The 17,987-nt window shown below is 29.6% G+C and overlaps 6 protein-coding genes across 14 annotated transcripts in view; 3 read left to right on the top strand and 3 right to left on the bottom strand.

The window, feature by feature from the left end:
* Positions 1-300: 300 nt before the first annotated feature.
* On the bottom strand, positions 301-17,735 carry LOC100745733 (WD repeat domain-containing protein 83). 2 transcript variants are annotated; one of them, XM_012384385.3, is made up of 6 exons: positions 17,714-17,735; positions 1,763-1,782; positions 1,600-1,711; positions 1,235-1,478; positions 879-1,105; positions 301-799 (listed from the first exon to the last, which is right to left on the bottom strand). In XM_012384385.3, exons 3-6 carry the CDS (start codon positions 1,670-1,672, stop codon positions 432-434), a joined length of 912 nt encoding a protein of 303 aa, XP_012239808.1. In that variant the 5' UTR covers positions 1,673-1,711; positions 1,763-1,782; positions 17,714-17,735; the 3' UTR covers positions 301-431. The 2 variants fall into 2 exon arrangements, with proteins under 2 accessions (XP_012239808.1, XP_012239810.1); XM_012384387.3 differs by lacking the exons at positions 1,600-1,711; positions 1,763-1,782; positions 17,714-17,735 and adding an exon at positions 2,061-2,197.
* Positions 2,537-4,724, top strand: LOC100743343 (josephin-2). Its single transcript, XM_003488642.4, has 4 exons — positions 2,537-2,681; positions 2,810-3,024; positions 3,171-3,351; positions 3,447-4,724. The coding sequence occupies exons 1-4, from the start codon at positions 2,628-2,630 to the stop codon at positions 3,699-3,701; spliced, it is 705 nt and encodes a 234-aa protein (XP_003488690.1). The 5' UTR covers positions 2,537-2,627; the 3' UTR covers positions 3,702-4,724.
* On the bottom strand, positions 4,310-7,849 carry LOC100743016 (probable cytosolic Fe-S cluster assembly factor AGAP009023). 3 transcript variants are annotated; one of them, XM_033320193.1, is made up of 8 exons: positions 7,713-7,849; positions 6,943-7,014; positions 6,790-6,885; positions 6,546-6,704; positions 6,177-6,447; positions 5,839-6,087; positions 5,399-5,776; positions 4,310-5,327 (listed from the first exon to the last, which is right to left on the bottom strand). In XM_033320193.1, the coding sequence occupies exons 2-8, from the start codon at positions 7,006-7,008 to the stop codon at positions 5,086-5,088; spliced, it is 1,461 nt and encodes a 486-aa protein (XP_033176084.1). In that variant the 5' UTR covers positions 7,009-7,014; positions 7,713-7,849; the 3' UTR covers positions 4,310-5,085. The 3 variants fall into 3 exon arrangements, with proteins under 3 accessions (XP_033176084.1, XP_033176083.1, XP_033176085.1); XM_033320192.1 differs by lacking the exon at positions 7,713-7,849 and adding an exon at positions 7,491-7,599; XM_033320194.1 differs by lacking the exon at positions 7,713-7,849 and adding an exon at positions 7,115-7,138.
* LOC100743138 (dynein light chain 4, axonemal) lies at positions 7,571-8,686 on the top strand. Of its 3 annotated transcripts, XM_012384389.3 has the most exons (3): positions 7,702-7,840; positions 7,930-7,991; positions 8,380-8,686. In XM_012384389.3, the coding sequence occupies exons 2-3, from the start codon at positions 7,932-7,934 to the stop codon at positions 8,626-8,628; spliced, it is 309 nt and encodes a 102-aa protein (XP_012239812.1). In that variant the 5' UTR covers positions 7,702-7,840; positions 7,930-7,931; the 3' UTR covers positions 8,629-8,686. The 3 variants fall into 3 exon arrangements, with proteins under 3 accessions (XP_024222693.1, XP_012239812.1, XP_003488688.1); XM_024366925.2 differs by lacking the exon at positions 7,930-7,991 and having other exon boundaries at positions 7,571-7,840; XM_003488640.4 differs by lacking the exon at positions 7,702-7,840 and having other exon boundaries at positions 7,847-7,991.
* On the bottom strand, positions 10,044-16,040 carry LOC100742900 (trafficking protein particle complex subunit 8). 2 transcript variants are annotated; one of them, XM_033320191.1, is made up of 11 exons: positions 15,738-16,040; positions 15,472-15,645; positions 14,583-15,024; positions 14,257-14,502; positions 13,694-14,191; positions 13,045-13,564; positions 12,795-12,980; positions 11,830-12,558; positions 11,580-11,742; positions 10,414-11,488; positions 10,044-10,339 (listed from the first exon to the last, which is right to left on the bottom strand). In XM_033320191.1, the coding sequence occupies exons 1-11, from the start codon at positions 15,769-15,771 to the stop codon at positions 10,072-10,074; spliced, it is 4,335 nt and encodes a 1,444-aa protein (XP_033176082.1). In that variant the 5' UTR covers positions 15,772-16,040; the 3' UTR covers positions 10,044-10,071. The 2 variants fall into 2 exon arrangements, with proteins under 2 accessions (XP_033176082.1, XP_033176081.1); XM_033320190.1 differs by having other exon boundaries at positions 11,830-12,570; positions 15,738-16,037.
* Positions 16,858-17,987, top strand: part of LOC100742784 (GTP-binding protein 1) — a 29,057-nt gene continuing 27,927 nt past the window's right edge. For 2 of the 3 annotated variants that reach the window (XR_004461521.1, XM_003488637.4), the window contains exons 1-2: positions 16,876-17,090; positions 17,537-17,924. Coding sequence is in view for 2 of the 3 variants with exons in the window: in XM_003488637.4 (XP_003488685.1) it covers positions 17,823-17,924 (102 nt within the window). In the remaining variant the exon portion in view is untranslated. Of the gene's footprint in view, positions 17,091-17,536; positions 17,925-17,987 lie in introns of all 3 variants that reach the window. The other variant, XM_024366930.2, reaches the window with a different exon arrangement.

Here is a 17,987-nt window from a genome sequence, read left to right as displayed (position 1 = left end):
CCCCTCTCTCTCCCTCTCTCTCTCTGCCACGCTACTGTTAATGTTACGCTATGTGCGTACTCGTAGCCTGTTTCTTTAACTGTATATCATGACCCAGCTTAACCTAACCCATTTTCTATCTGTTTAATAAGCAGGTGAAAGATATTTTTGCGGCACAATCGCAAAGATATTCTAAGAACAAATATCCAATAGTCGGAAGTTCACATTCATTTTATCAGTCTCATATATAAAAAAATACGAATAATTAAGCTCTGGTAATTATGAAATCAATATCATGGATGGTATAAACACAATATTTCTTCAACATTTTATTTTTTTATTCAATGCTGGACGAACGAATGGCCCTCTACTATAATTATTTTCATTTTTGACTGGCGCTCGAAAATGTATATACAAAAATTACACAATTACACAGTTAATTTATAAAAGTATCACTCTTGCATCGACATGGTATTCCACATTAATATACTTGGTCCATTAGTTGCTAAGAAACAGTTTGTTTGCGGGTGAACGCTTAATGATACTATAGGATGTTTCGTCGGTTTAAATCCTGAAAGTCTCGCAACTACTTTCTGAGAAACTAGATCCCATATCCATAGTTTCCCATCTGCGGATCCAGAAATAATGCGAGTGTCCTGAGTGTCGACGCTTGATTCTAAACACAAATTATTCGCCACGTGGCCAGTGAATTCTCCGAGCAATTCTCCTGAATCTTTATCCATCAATCTAACCACACCATCGGCACAACTAACAACTATGCATTGACCATCTCTTGTGAAGCTGGCGCATGTTACTGCATCTGTAATAATACATTTAATGACAACTTGATCGCATTTTTATCTTATTTTATTTTATTCGTCATATTATGTACTACCAACCTCCCATATAGTCTGTATACAATTCACCTACACGAATATCATATCTACGTATTTTCCCATCGAACGAAGCTGTTAGAACTTCATGATCTGATACTCTAACGCTAGACACAGAATCCTTAGCTTCGTTTAAACATTGCGCAGGTTCTAATGTTTTGGATCTGATATCCCACAACATAACCGAGTTATCTCTGGATCCGGAAATAACCATAGAAGATTCTTCGTTGAATCTGACATTAGAAAGGAAGTAGAAATAGATTCTTCGCTGATTCTGACATTACAGAAAAATGTATCTATATATAGAAAATATTATATCAAAACGTATATACAGGGGTACCAATGATTTTTTGATAATATACCTTACGGTATTAACAGGTCCTGCATGGCCCCTTAAACGCCGAACCGGAGTTCCAGTTGCTACATCCCAAAGAATAACTGATTTATCCAATCCGCAGGACACTATTTGACTACTATCGCAAGATGCACTACTATCCATTACTTCATCACCGTGTCCTCCATACGTTTTTAACATAACACCTCTATACGGATTCCATAATTTTAACTTTCTATCAGATCCACACGTTAAGCAATAAGCACCATCAACTGGAAAAAATATTAAATATAAATCAATATTATTTAACAATAAAAAAAAACAATCAACTTCATTAAATAAAAGTTACTTTAAAAAAAAAAAAATATATATATATATATATAACCTACGTACCACTAAATCGTACAGCTCTGACGGCTCCTTGTTTACAATCTATTTCTTTGACAAGTTTATAATCAATTTCCATTTTAAATTTGATTAAAGTACATCACTTAGGAATAATACTTTCTGTAAAAAAAGAAGTTAATCGATATATTTTAAATTTTATTTATTATATTTCCTACTTAATTATTCAACGTTTCCATATTTTTGCCATTTCAAAACAAACTTCATGTATATGTATAAAACTGAACACGGCGTAACGCTGATTTGACTTAGTATAGAATGTAGTGGGCTTTACAGGTTGTCCATACTTATAGCGTAATGTAGTATATGCTGTCAATTATATATGTTCGTGTATGCGTTAGGCTCTCTTTCACTAACATTGTAATTGATAAACATTCACGTGATAATATGAGAAATCGTTTATTTAAAATACAAGCTTTAAAGAATAAATAAATTTTGCAGATACTAACCGATGCTAGTGAAGTATTAGTAGTCCAAAAATATCCAATCACCGCCACGGAAAACTAGTTTAAACAAGGATAGTATGTGTTACGTGTAGGTTCAAATCACTTTTTATACCTGTCGTGTATTACTGATTACTGTTGAATATTCTCGTTTACCAATAAAAAGGAAGAACATGTAATTGTAAACGTTTCGCCAAGATATGTGATGAATCAGTTGCGAATGAACATAAATAAATAATATATTTATTGATGTTTACCGAAAATAAACTTCAATCCATTCTGTAATCGTATTTGAAGGTGACAGTATTTGTTCCTTGTCATAGTATGTATACTTTGACAACAATTGTTTAGTACTTAATATAATCTCTTATTAGATTTGAATAAATAGCAGATTCTACTCACTACGTTATAAGGTATTACGTTAATAGGTTATCATAGTTGTCACGATATAACGTGAACTACGTGTACGCTATTAAACTTTATATATGTGATAAAGATATTAATAAACGATGCATATAATTAATTGGTAAAATTGTTAACATAAACATATATAACAAAAATTATGTAAATAAAATGGTTGCAAACATAGCAGCTGATATGACCGGATCCATATACCATGAGAGACAAGTAATTATCAAGTGTTTCATGTTTCTAGTTCATAATCAAGCGACATATAAAAATATATTATGTATATACGTGTAAGCATTATTCTTGCATATACCATATGTCTATATATATGATTATTATTCTTACAGGTGAAAGAGCTTTGCGCATTACATGCATTAAATAATTTATTTCAAGAAAGAGGATTTAGTAAACAGGAATTAGACCAAATTTGTTATAGCTTGAGTCCAGATGTATGGATAAATCCCCATAAATCACTGTTAGGACTTGGTAATTATGACATTAATGTTATTATGGCGGCACTACAACGAAGAGGACGCGAAGCAGTTTGGTTTGATAAACGCAGGTTTGTTTAGTTCAATAAATATACTAATACTTTATTGTACACATAAAACTAAATATATATATATATACACACACACACACACACGCGCGCGCGCATGCCCTCACACACACATAAACGTATATACATTTGTGGGATTTTTTTCTCAGAGATCCAAAATGTCTGTGTTTAGATAATATTGAAGGTTTTATATTAAATGTACCAACAGAATATAAATTAGGATTCGTATTACTACCCTTGAAAAGACGACATTGGATTGCCCTGAAGAAAATTCATGGTGCCTTTTATAATCTTGACTCGAAACTTGATTCTCCTCAGCTTATTGGGAAAGTCAGTTAATTCTTTATTCCTTAATATTAATAAATACCGTACATCGATGTATTAATAATTATATTGGCTTTTACTTTTCAATAATGTCCTATTAGGAAAATGATTTACTTATATATCTAAAGGACCAGATAGACAGTAAGGAAAAGGAATTATTTCTTGTCGTATCAAGGGAGATAGATAATAATCAAGGATGGCTAATAAATACATATGCAAATAAAGAAGGGATTAATACAGATCATGATAGTATCACGTACATTGAAGATGGCTATATGGAAATGAATTTGAAGAAAGAAGTGTCTGCAGAAATGAATGAAAATGAAAAATCATTAGATAACAAAAATTCTAGGTAATTAAAGACCTTTTAATTTACTTAATCTATGTATTCAATGCTTCAGGCCAAAATAAATTAAAGGTTAAAGCGACAATAGTCCATTAATAAACAAAGTTCTATGTTCAAGGAATTGAAAAGAGAAGCGAAAGTTTACAAATTATAAATGTTACATACAAATTTTCTTGCACCAAAGAAAAGGATGTAACTATTTCATTCTATTTAAGTCAACACCATTTGATTGAGATATGTGATTGTGTTCTTAAATTCGTCATATTTTTATAAAAACGAAGAAAATTTTAGCATGATAAAAGATAAATAATGGCGCAATTATGAATGCATAATATGTTGCCAATTATTAATATTTATATAGATTTTTTATAAATCGTTATTACGATAAATTAATATATGTATATATATTGTTATTTATTTCACAAATATTTTATCTACAATAATTTGCAGTTGTGAAATCAGAATTTCGTGTATTAATTCGTTATTTATTTACAACACTTGTATTCTTTTAATATTGTCTCGTCAGTATTATTTAATGCGCATCCTTAAATACTATATTAAATTAATAGATTGTTCTATCAAAGTATGTACATTGCTTTGTTTAATTAATATTTGGTGATTGAAGCGAGGTTAATTTATCACTCCATAGATAAATAAACTACAGAATATAGAATTATAATATTGCTGCACTGTTAGACAAGTGTTATACTCTAGTATCTTTTTCTAAAAAATTTCGTTCTTTCTTAGTATTTGTTACTAGTCACGCTAGATTATTTAATAAAACAATGTGAATAACTATAAAAGACAATCTTTTATACTTTCAACATGAACATCGCAATACAAATATGCAAGAATGAAACATTAATCGGTATACAATCTATGTACCCTTTTATATTTGCTGTATATTTCAACAACGTATTTAAAGACTCAGTTGTACGATTATTATTTTGTAACGAGATACACCTCTTATTCACTATACTATATGTTCCATTTTTCCGAATATCTATATTTAATAAATTTGTTGTTTAAATAAAATAATGCATCTCTTATTATTATCTAATATCTGTATCTATATCTAATTACATAAGTAATTAAATAGCCTGTCTAAGATGAGATATTCATCTAACGTGCAATGCTAAATTTATATTTATACTAAATTTCAGTGTTTGTTACCAAAAATATGGATTTAAATATTTACAAAATTTATTTGTTACATTCTTAAATCAATATTCACCAATATTTAACATTAACGCAATAATACACGAATAACGGTAATATAATGAATGTTTAATTAACCATAATTAGCAATATAAATATAATATGTATTAAATAATACATTGAGTGATATACATTATACAGAAAATACCTAAGTTAACGACAAAGGTTTTGCATAATTACCATTTTATGGCAAGAGCTGTATCTGATTTCTTTATTTCATGATACTGTGTGTGGAAATACGACAAAGCTTTATCTGTACACTCTCCTCCTAACCAGTCTCTATATAAATTCTGCACTACTGTATTTTGTTCAGGATTACTCCGAGGAAGTTCTCTATATATAGATTCTAACTGTAACGCCAGTTCACGTGGTTGAATATTGCTTGAGGGTCTAATCTGCGCTCCCCCATTAAGACATCCTATCAATTAAATTAAGATTTACATTGAAAAGGTATTATTAACATTGTAACATTTTTCAAATAAAACTTACCGCAGGGACACGCCATAACTTCGACATAATCATATGAACACTTTCCGCGTTTCAATTTTTGTACAAGATTTTGTATATTTCGAAATCCATTAGCAATTGCAAATGTTAATAGTGTGCAGCCATCCTTCTGGAAGACTGCTTCTTGGAAATCAGGATTTCTCAGATTTTTAAATTCAACTGTTATATCTGTTTCATCGAACAGATGTTTTGCAGCATAATGAAGAATAAATTCTGCATAACCTCCTGATCCTGAACCGCTATGACCAAGTAAATTGGTTTTAAAATATTCCATTTGCGATTCAAACAGTTTTTCAACTTCCCTTTCGCGTATTTCATTTATTGACACATTATACTCGCTAAGCATTTGTTCTATTTCAACTAGGGAAAGAAACATAACTTAAACAAATGCAATACACGTGTTTCAAATTTCAAATGCTTACTTGGAGTTATGACACAATCTACGTCTCTAAATTTCCTTTCATAGTTATAAAAATCTTCTCTAGATGCTTCCAATTTCTTATCATAACAAGGCATAACAGTAACATGATAAACTTGTTCTGGTAAAAGGTCCATAGTTTCAGCTAAATGATATTTGACTAATGATCCCATAATTTGTTGAGGGGATTTTGTAACACTTATATATGGAAGTATAAAATTGCCGTGTGTCTTTTCAGCGTAACAAACCCAACCTGTATTTAAAAATATTTAAACATTGTTCGATCCTTATTACATTATATGAAAAAGATATTGCTGCACAAAATTATGATATATTAATTACCAGGACAAGAAGAAGACAACATGGGTAATTGATTTTTTGCACCCTCTTTAGCTGCTTTGTAACGTTCTATAAATTCTTTAGCAGACTCTAAAAGGGCAAAGTCGTCAGCCACAGTCATATCTAAAACTATGTCTGCTCCTAGCTGATAAAAGTATCCAGCAAGTTTATTTAACGCTTGTTCTGGATTAAGACTATAATGTTTTGCTATGGATAATACTGCTTGTACTGAGAGGCTGACAACAATAAACGTTGAACGTGCATCATCTTTGCTCTATAAAACATATATATGAAACAGATAAATTTGTTATATCTTATTAGTTTTTGACATTTAATATACAAAATAAATGCTGTCTTAATGTCAATCATTACCTGATGACGCCGAGAAACCTTCTCTTTAAACACTCGCATTAATTCTTCCTGACTTTGCTGCGTAACTAATACACTTTCTGCAGATGTAATACAACCACTACAAGCTAAACAATCAGCAAGTGTGATTTCAACTTTCTGTAATTTTTCTGATTGTCCAGCCTAACGGACACACAATAAATATACCGTAAAATAGTTTATAACTTTAATTCAATACTATAATAAATATATACAATTAGTAATTTACTTCATTTAATGCAAAAGGTGTCCCGTCTTCCTCAATTTTTATTTTTGCGCCAGTTTTGCTTTTTGACTTTTGAATTTCTATGGGTTTGATACATTCCTGCAAAGAAAGCCCCATACAATTTATTGCTATAAAATTAAAAAGTAGTAAAACTACCTGCGAAGGTGTAATAAAGTCATCTAGATTTGTAATTTGTAATGCTCCACTAAATCGCGATGTCATGTTTATCTGAAAAGGATATTCGGACTTTAGTTATTATATAAATACTATTAATTGGTATGTAAATTCAATATACTCTTTAAAACAATATAATGGAACTATTTTATACGTATTTTATACGTGTTTTTTACGTATAACTCCGGGCATAAACGTTCTTGTTTATATTAAAACAGGCGTGAATATGAAATAGTCAGTGAATAGTAATAATGTCATAAATTAAATGTTACATCGTTATAGATATAACGTTGTAGGATTATAACGTAATAAATAAACATACAATACTGATATTATATAATATTGATATAAATGTTATTCCTGTTTGCTTTTAGTTCATTCGATTTCAAACATAACCTCATTTTTAATTACTAGATAAGAAAATAATAAAACTATTTAACATGACTATTTGATATAAATAAATGTTTCGAACGTAAGAAAATTAATCAGGATTAGCTTTATCTAAGTATCGTCCCTTGTTTCTTAATTATATGTGGCCCATGAAATACTATAACTTTGCGTTGAAAAGTTTTTTTCATACAACAATAAATAAGGTAGATATTTAGCTGAGCCATGCTATATATCCTTGTGGTACATAGATCATTCAATAAATAAGTGAAATTAATGTGTACATTTCTGTGAATTTGTTATGCGGCATTTAAATAAGCTGCACGCAACGAAACTTGTATTGATATTGTATGTATTTCAACTACCTGTCCGCCTATTTTTCCCTCCGATCGTACATATACTAGGGTGTATGTACCTACACCATCATATCTTTCCCACCACGTCGAAGTGGTGTCATGAGTCTTGTGCTCGTGCTTGTGTGTCTAGTTCAGGGGTAAGTACGCGCCTGTAAGATGGCAATATCCTCAGTGTCGCTTAAAGAAGGGTTCCACTTGATACGATTTCTATGAAATTTTTATTCAGAAATGACTGAAGTCAAGAAAGATGATGTTGTTAAGATATTACATACGTATCCTCTATGTAGAGTAAGTAAAATATTATTTATATATTACATCGTAAATTGTATTTAAAAAGAAATAAGTCTGGTTTCTTTTATCAATAACGTTTGATCAATAGGAAAAGTCACTATTACGAGAAATAATATCCTTATGCACACAGTTTAATTTTATTAAATTTTCTATTAAACAATCATTTCAATGTTATTATTTGTTATTATTTTAATCATTTCAACATCATATGATGTTATTATGAAACGAATTTAAGCAATTCATTTAATAGGACGATATATATTTAAATTAGAAAATTCTATTCATATTATATAGAAATTAAGTAATTTATGAAAATTCTTTTTTTCAAGATTATCATATTATTTATTTTATATTGACATTATTATATTTGTGGCGTTCGTTCCAGAAATGCGATATGTCGGATGAAATGAAACAAGAAGCAATGGAATTGTGCGTCACCGCGGCAGAAAAGTATGCGGATAATTATGAAAGCGTTTCTCGGATGATCAAAGAGGCAATGGATAAGAAATTCGGTGCGTCTTGGCATACAGTCGTCGGCGAAGGCTACGGATTTGAAATAACTTATCAACTTAAACATCTATTATACATGTACTGTGCTGGAAATTTAGCGATATGCATATGGAAATCAGCATAGTGATATTTACAAAAATTGATATACAAACAAATGTACAAATGGCGTAATTATGATTTTTTAAAAAGACTATTTCTACGCAAAACGATTCTTGTTTTAAACAATACCGAAACTATTATCATATTGTACAAATGAAATATTTTTCAATAATTATTATCGATCGTGAATAGGCACATTTGCATATTAATGCTGAAACACATTCAGATATACATAAAAAATAGATTTGACTACAATTTAAAAATTTCCCTCATTACAGTACATAAAATAAAAGACTAATAAGAAGCGATTTATAATTTTTATACAAATGAAGGACTATACATGTAAAATGATATATAATTATTGGAATATTAATTATTTCGGAAAATTTTATGACGTTCTATGATATGATGTAGATCTTAAAAATTTCTTAAAAATTCTTCGGTATTATTCAGTTAGATGAAAAATATATTAATAAATTGATATTGAAATTTTTTCGTCGTGATATTATCATACAAAATGTAAAATATTACGCATAATATTATGCTAAATTATGTCATTATCGTTATTATTATTATGTATGTGCGTGCGAACTGCATATATATATATATATATATATATATATATACACACACGAATACAGCGCGTTAATATGCATATGATTTATTGTATTTGTTTGTGATATTATTTATTTGTATAAAAGTCTTCTGTGGAGTTGTTATGTAAAATATATGTAATATATGTTATTGTGTATAATATAATATTTAAATTCTGGATCAATTGTTATTAATATATGCAATATCATTCAATTTTATAATGTAATAAGCCATGTAATATGATTATTGTTTAAACATTTATTTCAGTGGTTTAATTACAGTATTATTTCATAGACTTATTAAAACATGTTGTTATATGTTCTCGTACAAGGACGATTTAAGTTTTATTGTAAGAAAGGTATCGTTTATTTATAATATAATCATTTATCTGTTACAGGATTCCGCGGCTACAAGTCTATACAGTTTTCTCTTTACTTTGATTTAAAAAATATGAAATGCTGGTGCAAAAAATATGTTACAATATTCCTGTTACAGTTTCAACATTTACGCGGAGAATTACAACTGAGCATATTTTTATATTTAATGTGTTCAGTGTATTAATTTATGAGAATGTAATTTACAAAATTCTTTTCACAGATTATTATTTCATCAGGATTCAGCGATTATTATGTATTCTGTAATAAGCAATTTGTATACTTAACAAGATTTATAGTTCTACACCTTAAACAATGGGATACATTTAAAATAATACATGTCTCAGCTTCACAAAAAATGTCACAACGACAATTAAATGTTTACTATATATTTACATAGTACGGATTTTAAATTAGATAAACGAAATTTATTACACTGAATTTAATAACAGTAATAGTAGTATTAATTGTATTAATAATAATATTTCTATATGTTTAAATTATTTACTATCACCGTTAATAATACATATGCTTTCCATTTTCCACTTCTGCAAGATGAATTCTCTAGTATTTACAACCCTTGCAGAAACTTCTACACGCGCTGCTAGATCATACGTTCCAGGTGCTGGAAGTACAGCCTGTAAGTTTACGGTACTGCTGGTCAATGGCTCTACGTGAGAACAAATTGCTGAGTGACAAGCATATCTGTAGTACGCAGAAGCTTGCGGAGAATACAACTGTGACTTTATATTTGGCAAATGACTTTCGCTAAAAACATATAGGGTAAATTATAATACGACCCATAAAAATTACTTTTTAAAATTACTTTTAGTAGTATTTACCTGCTAGTACCTATTGTATTGATTTTAATATCAATCTGTGATTCTAAATGATTTTGTATATACATTATTACTGGAATGAAACACAATCGATTTTCATTAAAATTATGTGTGATCTCTCTATCATGACTCAAAGAAAATGAAATCATATTTTTCAAAAATTCTGTTTCCGACGCTTGTTCCTTATTAGTCACAGCCAAAGAATCAAGTACGTTTCTATCTGGACCAAAGATCTTCAAACGTCCAGCATATTCGTTTGATTCAACGTGAACTTCTTTGGGGTGTTTATACGTTTTACTCAAATATTGTATATCGAGATGATGTTGACCGATTGCTTGCCTCGTAATAATTCCATTTTCAATTATTCTCGCTCGCCATTTGAGAATTAAAGTAGAATTTAGTGCCATAGTAGCAGATAAGGACCTCTGTTCATCACTTTGTGGTAATCGTTGAGATTGCTGTACTTCAGCTATGTTTTCATTGATGTCTAACGATGGAATATCCTTTCTTTGTATGAAATTGATGTACGGATAATTTGCATCTGAATCAATACATTCGTTTTCTTGAGTTAAAGATACATCAGAAAACTTCGACTCATTTTTGCCCTTTTTTCTTAGCTTTAACATTAAATGAAACATTTCTTGAAACTGTATCTTAACATTTGTCGACAAAACCGATGAACTAAATATAGACCATGTATCACTTTCGAACAATACTTTGGACAACAAAATTTCACTTGTGATTAAGTCATGAATTTGATTTGCATTTTTAATGCAAATTATTAAGTTTAATGTAGGTGAAACATCCTTAAATAATACACTTCTCGAAGCAATCGCGCTAATTTGTATGGAATCTAAAACTGTAAAATGCCACGTGTGTCTACAAAGTCGGTGTTTTATCGCGCTTCTTAAATCAGTATTTTCGTAATAAAAAAGTAAATCTAAACAATGAATCCCTTTTTCATGTGGCGCTCGAATCCAAAATGGTATTATATGCGTTTCTCCAACATTCAATATATCGTTAGTGGAAGGTAATGGAATCTTTAATATGAGCCTATTGTTTCTCTTTGTCATATGTTCTGAAATCACAAATAAAATACTAGTATAATATTACTTTCAACTCAATCAATTTCAATCATTGAATGAAATCAGTAGGGAAGTTTTATTTACTTTCTTGCGTGTCTACGTATTCATCTCCTAAGGAGAGAAGTTTTGCGTCCGTAGATGCCAAGTAAATGTTTGACAAAGGCGAATTGCCCACATTTTTCAATGTTATATCTATTTTATGAATTTCACCACATAGCATTTCTGCAGAGAGTTTGCTAAAGAAGATCTAAAAATAAATATTTATTAACCATATTGTACAGATATTGTACGATATTGAATACTTAACATATAACTGCATCGTAATATTAAATACCTGCATAAATGGAGCTTTTTCAATAATATTCATTTCTAATCTATAATCTACACCATATATATTTGTACCAGGTTTCTCTTTAATATTTTTTAATCTGGGTCCCCTAATTTCAAACAATCTTTTCCCAGTAATAGCTATTGTCGGATTAACAACTGGTGGATCTACTACATGAGTCGGATTGGATAAATCATAACTCAAACCTAATGTTTTTAATTCTCCTACTTCTTTTGGTATAAGACACAGTGTAACATTTTGTTTAGATGTTGGTTGTAAAATAATTTTTTCGATCACTTGTGCATCCACTAGCGTTAAATTCTCTGGTGATCTCGTTTCATTTGTAACTTGTCCATTGGCCGAAGTAAATGACCATAATAAAGTCACATTAGACAATGGCAGCGGTATGTGTAATGGATTATATAATTCAATGAAAAAATGTACTGGCTCGTTCAAAACAGCATTTGGTTTTACACTGTTATTACTTGTCTTAGAATATAGCGCAACTGTAGGTCTGAATATCATAGGAGGAGATCCCTGAGCCTCTGTAATTAACATTTCTTCCATTCTTGCCCATCTTACATCATCACATTCTTCAGTATCAAATGAAACATGACTCGCAGGAATATTATTTTCATGTGATTTAGCTATGGGACCATAAAATACTTTAATGTCATTACTATCTATTAATGGTAAAGGCAAGATAGGAAGCTCTTGAGAATTCGATAAACCTTCCTGTAACAATAACTATAATATATAATTAATGCGATAGTCAAGATATATATCTATCTAACTATCTATCTATCAATCTATCTATTTATCCATCCATCTATATATATATATATATATATATATATACATATACATATATATATATATATACATATATATATATACATATAATGTGTATATATATATATATGTATATATACACATTATGGATTATATTTCATAACTATACTTATACATACATTGTGGATATGTAAAAATTCACGTAAAAATGCAGCTTGTTGTGAAGCTGGTTGTTTACTGGAAACATTTAGTAATTTCTCAAATGCTTTAACTGCTTCACTAACTTGTTTTAATGATGCTGCTTGTCTACCAATTGTAAAATGTATGTGATCTTCTGCCAATGACCAACCTCTTCCACTATATACCTAAGAATATGATAATTTAATATAAAGATTTAATATATATGTATAAGAGTTAATTAAAGAATACCTGGTAAGCTTGTTGATAACATCGCAATGAATGTTTTCGTTGACCTGCTTTTGAAAAACGATGACCAGCGAGAACAGCATGAAATGCGTACTTGCGCATCATCTTTGGCCCAATAAAACAATAAGCAGCTTGTTCCAACAAGAGTGCAGAACGTAAATCCGAATCTTCACTGGTCATGCGAATCAATTGTTTAGCAGCCTCTCCATATAAGCTTTTACCTTTCAAACATTCTGCACTGAGCAATGTTGCTCTTGTTGCAAATTGGGGCATTTTACAACTAGTCGAATAGGTCAATATTGCATCATCCATATATTCGATAGTCTTCCTATTAGTTTCACCTTGCATAAATGCACTTAAAGCAGCCATTTCAAGAGCACCTGCATAATAGAGCCAAGCTTGATCTGCTGCAAAATCTCTCTTTGCGCTATGATATGTTTGGTAAGCAAGTGAATAGTGACCAAACATAAAACATAAGTCACCTAAGCGACGCAATTGCAATTCTGGTGATTCTGTTGTATAACTGAAATCCAAACAAACTGGAACTTTATATATTTATATATGCATATTTATATATGCTACATATTACTTTTGTTATATCTAATACTTGTAATTTGCTATTATTTAACAAGATGATATATAATAAACATACATTACAGCATTTGACGGAGTAGGTCCCGGTATTCCAGGTTTATTCGTTCCAAACCATCGTCTTGTAGCACTAAAAAGTGATCTACTGACTCCCTTTTTATTTGAAATTACATCATTTAGCAAACCAATTTGTTTCTCTACATATGGTAACAAACATTTTAAACAAAATTCTGTTATTAATGCTCGTACTCTTTCAAGATCTTGCGTAGATAATCTAGCACCATGTTGTGTTGCTACGTGACTAGGAGAATCTGCCCAAACATTTATATTTATTGGTGTATCAGTGATTATTTGTCCCTTTCCGTGCAACACAGAACTTCTTGACTTGTCAGCTGTTGGACTTAAAGGATGAATTGTAACGGGAACAGCTTCCTGACCAACTTCTAAATGTGTACTTGTTGATTCGGATATTTCAGAAGAGAAACTAATAGCGTCATTTAAATCTGGAGAAACCAATACAGAATTCTGTGGAGCTATTGGTGTTCCAGCCTGGCTTGTTCTAAAATATGAAATACACATTCACAATTATTTCATAAACTTTTGAGAAATATAGTAGAAGCATACTTTTCAGTATCTGTTGTAACTTCATTTGGCATAGAAGAAACACCACTAGTATCTACAGGTGTGCGAGGAGAACTATTCTGTTCACTACCTCCTAATACTTCTGAATGTTTTACTAAAAATTGACTCCAAGGATCTGGTAAATGAATATTATCATCAACTTGACCTGGTGGTCTTGAATTCATTTGTAATAAAAAACAATTATTAGCACCATAAATGTTCTTCATATCCGTAAAAACTTTTTCAGCCCTATAAAGATTACAAATAGTTAATTTTAATAATAGTTGGTATTTTCTACATAAAGAAGCCATGAAACAAAAAATAAATACTTGTTCCTGTCATCTTGTAAAGTATCATGTACTAAGATATAATATCTTAGCGTATTGTTATTAAACCATTTTGGCAATTTTCCAGGTATATTTTGATGTAATTGGGCACCCATATTTTGTATCTTCTCTAAAGGATTGTCCTCCACTGTGGAAACTATTATCATACAAGCAAGAAAATGTTTTGTGAATTCATGATCCGATGGAAATTGAACACTTAAAAACATTTCTCTCCATGCTTCAAACCAAGGAACCGATACTGGGATATCAAGCTCTGTTGTTCCAATTTGAATAGTAGTTGTATGTTCACACATGGCTGAACTAACTGCTTCATTTAACATTTTTCTGGCAATACTTGGTTCTGGTGGTTGCGCATTAACATCTTGTATAAAAAGACGAAGATTTCTAACACTAATAGTATTTCCTTGCGGGTCTTTAAAATGACCTATAAGAATAAAAAATAAACCTATTGATATTTCACAATAATACACATAATATAATATGTAATTTGTGAAATAAATCTAAAGATAATTGAAAATTCAAATTTATTTATGCGCAATTATGATTATTTCATAATTTACTTATTGTTTTGTTATGAAACACTGTTGTTTGCTGTATTTTTTTTTTCTTTTTTAACATTTTATGAACTATTCGTCATAATTGTTTAAATATTAAAAGTATGTAACAAAAGCTTGTATTTAATAAAACAATAGCAATACAGTATAACAAAATAAAACATTTTTTATTTATCATTATATAAAATTTCGCCTTTGTTACATCTAGTTAGAGCATTTACTTATTCTAATGAGTAATTTTAATGATGTAATTAATGAGTAATTAATGCGACAGTGCCTAGTGTAGTAATGAATGAGAAGAATTACCAACTTCTTACCTTCGGTATTTAGCTTACAAAACGGTTGTAGAAGTTCAACGAATGATAAATTGTTTTTTTGACATACAGCATCAGCTGCGGTTGAACATATCGCAGCGATTTGTGGTGAAAAGGCATTGCTTATAAACTCACGAGGGGTTAACTTACATTGAGCCATGATACTTGCTAGAAAATCTACAGATAATCAAGGTTACGTTCTACTAATATGTAGAATTATACGATTACAATCATTTTGGGCGTTAAGTTACTATCGTTTATTGGCTTACAATTAGAAGTTGACAGAAGCCAAACTTTCAACATATCCCAAAGTAATAGTAAACATCTTCAATGAACAGCTGTTCTGTGAAGATTTACCCGTGAAGGGTAAAAATATGGAGATGAGACATACATATCATAATATTAGACGGAAGTGTTTATGGGCGGAAATTCTATCTATAATTTTTTGCACATTCAATCCTATAAATGGTAGATGTTCGAACAAACTTCTAAAAGCGCAAGAATGTTTGATTATTCCAGGAAATATAAGAAACAGATAATATAACAATTATATACTTAAGGCTATTGAATTATATAGCATATCCTGTTTTCCGCTTCCAAGTAGTATGTCCGAAACAAATTTGCTTCTAGTTTAATAAGATTTATTTTATTATATAATAATCATATCATTTATATTTGCTGGATGAAAAGCTTAATTTACCGAGCGTGTGAACTTAACAACTCTTAATTAATCAACTGATAGTTATTTTATGTATATAAAAATCTTAATTCTTCATATATTGATTCATATATATGTATCTACATATTACAATCATATAAAGGAATTAATATGTCGAACATAATTCAAGAGTTTTGTAGGAATGTTATAGTTTCTTATGGATATATATAGCCATATTTCCTTGAATCATGCGTATACATTTTCATATCTTAAAATAAAAAATATTTCATAAATCTTGTGTAACATCGTATTTATTGTTAACTTAAATGCGCATGGTTAACAATAAAGATTTTCATCATTAGACTGTGAATTTTTATGCATCTATGGGAAATTTAAAGGTGCAAAAATGCATACAACATGTAAACATATATAAAACATCTAAAGTAAAGCATTTACTTAAGAAATACATATATATATATATATATATATATATATATATATATATATATATATATATATTAATAGATGAAATAAATTTCTATTTGTAGGTTCTATCTTTTTAGTTATGTTATGTTTAGTTATGTAAACATAAAAATGTACAAAACTCTGTATTCTATTTATCATATTTATGACATACATGTTCTAGATTGTTTATACATGTTTCGATTTGAAAATTGGAATATTACGAATTAGAAATCGCACAAGTAACAGAATCGATCACGATAGGAGCATCGAGAGTATCGTATCACCTTAACCATCGATAAGTATTGTCGATGTTTCACAATCTACCTAGCACACAGCATACGCAATAATTGCTTTAGATTTTAGATCATCTTGGACGGAATGATCAGATCGCGCAATCGTTGACAACTTTTTCGTAAGCACATCGATGTTTTAAGTCATGTTAACGTTTAGTTTGTGATTACGCGAAGAAATAATACATAATATGAACATATTGTAACAGGTAAAAAGATATGATTACTCTTATGTAAACTGATTGGTAGCTTTTATATTGTTTCACATTCGAATTGCACGTACGGTAACTTAGCAGTATGTTAGGAGTAAATTTCTTCGAAGATAAACAAATCCTTATTCATATAAAAAGTCGATCAAGATATTCGTCTGTAATAAATTGAAATATAGATTCCTGTAACAGAAATGATCAAGATCTTATTTTTTAGTATTATTTAAATCTCACCACTCAATGTATATATTCAGCTTATTGTTATGGATACACACTGTACATATATACCTATGCGTACTAATTGTCAAAAATATAAATTAATCTTAATGTGTTTAATATATGTAGTTCTGTTTATATGCCTGAATTAAAAATATATACATGTATATATTTTATCGAATTTTATATTTAAAGTTTAATATAAGAATATCTTGTTCTTTATATTACAGCTGAGGAACAAATGATATGTATAAGATATTTATACAAACCTTGCATACCTAATTATTTAATTAATATTAATGTTAAATCAATATTAAAATCCCAGAGACAAAGAGACAATTAGTTAGTATGTATGTACTAATACCAAGAATCTATAGAATAAGATTTGGATTTAAATATTGGAAGATGTTTATTATACCAACGTGTCAGTAGACAATTTAAATTTCTATCTGAATGATTATATATAAATCAACACAATTTATCACGCTATAAAAATATACGATATAAAAGCATAACATGGCAGGGAATGGGTCTATCATAATACCAAACATAAAACAATTACATGAGAATGATCATGTATCTACTACAAATGTAGATTACTCCAGCATTAGAGGAAAGGTAGGTTCCATGATACTTTATTTCAATAACATATAATTTTATGATAATAATGAATTACAATTG

This window comes from Bombus impatiens, unplaced genomic scaffold (assembly GCF_000188095.3).
Source record: "Bombus impatiens unplaced genomic scaffold, BIMP_2.2 scf_0259, whole genome shotgun sequence".
NCBI lineage: Eukaryota > Metazoa > Arthropoda > Insecta > Hymenoptera > Apidae > Bombus > Bombus impatiens.
Note: the sequence above shows the minus strand (reverse complement) of the source record. Positions and strands in the feature narration are given on the sequence as shown.

Bases quoted from the DNA above. Each gene is read 5' to 3' on its own strand.
- LOC100745733 (XM_012384385.3), bottom strand. From the start codon at position 1,672: ATGGAAATTGATTATAAACTTGTCAAAGAAATAGATTGTAAACAAGGA. The intron at 1,479-1,599 runs GTACGTAGGTTA...TATTTTTTCCAG, and splicing joins CAGAGCTGTACGATTTAGTG to TTGATGGTGCTTATTGCTTA. The intron at 1,106-1,234 runs GTATATTATCAA...TTCTAATGTCAG, and splicing joins GGACCTGTTAATACCGTAAG to ATTCAACGAAGAATCTTCTA.
- LOC100743343 (XM_003488642.4), top strand. From the start codon at position 2,628: ATGGTTGCAAACATAGCAGCTGATATGACCGGATCCATATACCATGAG. The intron at 2,682-2,809 runs GTAATTATCAAG...TTATTCTTACAG, and splicing joins CCATATACCATGAGAGACAA to GTGAAAGAGCTTTGCGCATT. The intron at 3,352-3,446 runs GTCAGTTAATTC...ATGTCCTATTAG, and splicing joins CTCCTCAGCTTATTGGGAAA to GAAAATGATTTACTTATATA.
- LOC100743016 (XM_033320192.1), bottom strand. From the start codon at position 7,574: ATGGCTCAGCTAAATATCTACCTTATTTATTGTTGTATGAAAAAAACT. The intron at 6,886-6,942 runs GTAGTTTTACTA...CTTTCTTTGCAG, and splicing joins ACTTTATTACACCTTCGCAG to GAATGTATCAAACCCATAGA. The intron at 5,328-5,398 runs GTAAGTTTTATT...TTTAATTGATAG, and splicing joins AGTTATGGCGTGTCCCTGCG to GATGTCTTAATGGGGGAGCG.
- LOC100743138 (XM_024366925.2), top strand. From the start codon at position 7,649: ATGCGGCATTTAAATAAGCTGCACGCAACGAAACTTGTATTGATATTG. The intron at 7,841-8,379 runs GTAAGTACGCGC...CGTTCGTTCCAG, and splicing joins CTTGTGTGTCTAGTTCAGGG to AAATGCGATATGTCGGATGA.
- LOC100742900 (XM_033320190.1), bottom strand. From the start codon at position 15,771: ATGTTGAAAGTTTGGCTTCTGTCAACTTCTAATT. The intron at 15,025-15,471 runs GTAAGAAGTTGG...TTATTCTTATAG, and splicing joins TTGTAAGCTAAATACCGAAG to GTCATTTTAAAGACCCGCAA. The intron at 10,340-10,413 runs GTAAATACTACT...ATATGTTTTTAG, and splicing joins AATACAATAGGTACTAGCAG to CGAAAGTCATTTGCCAAATA.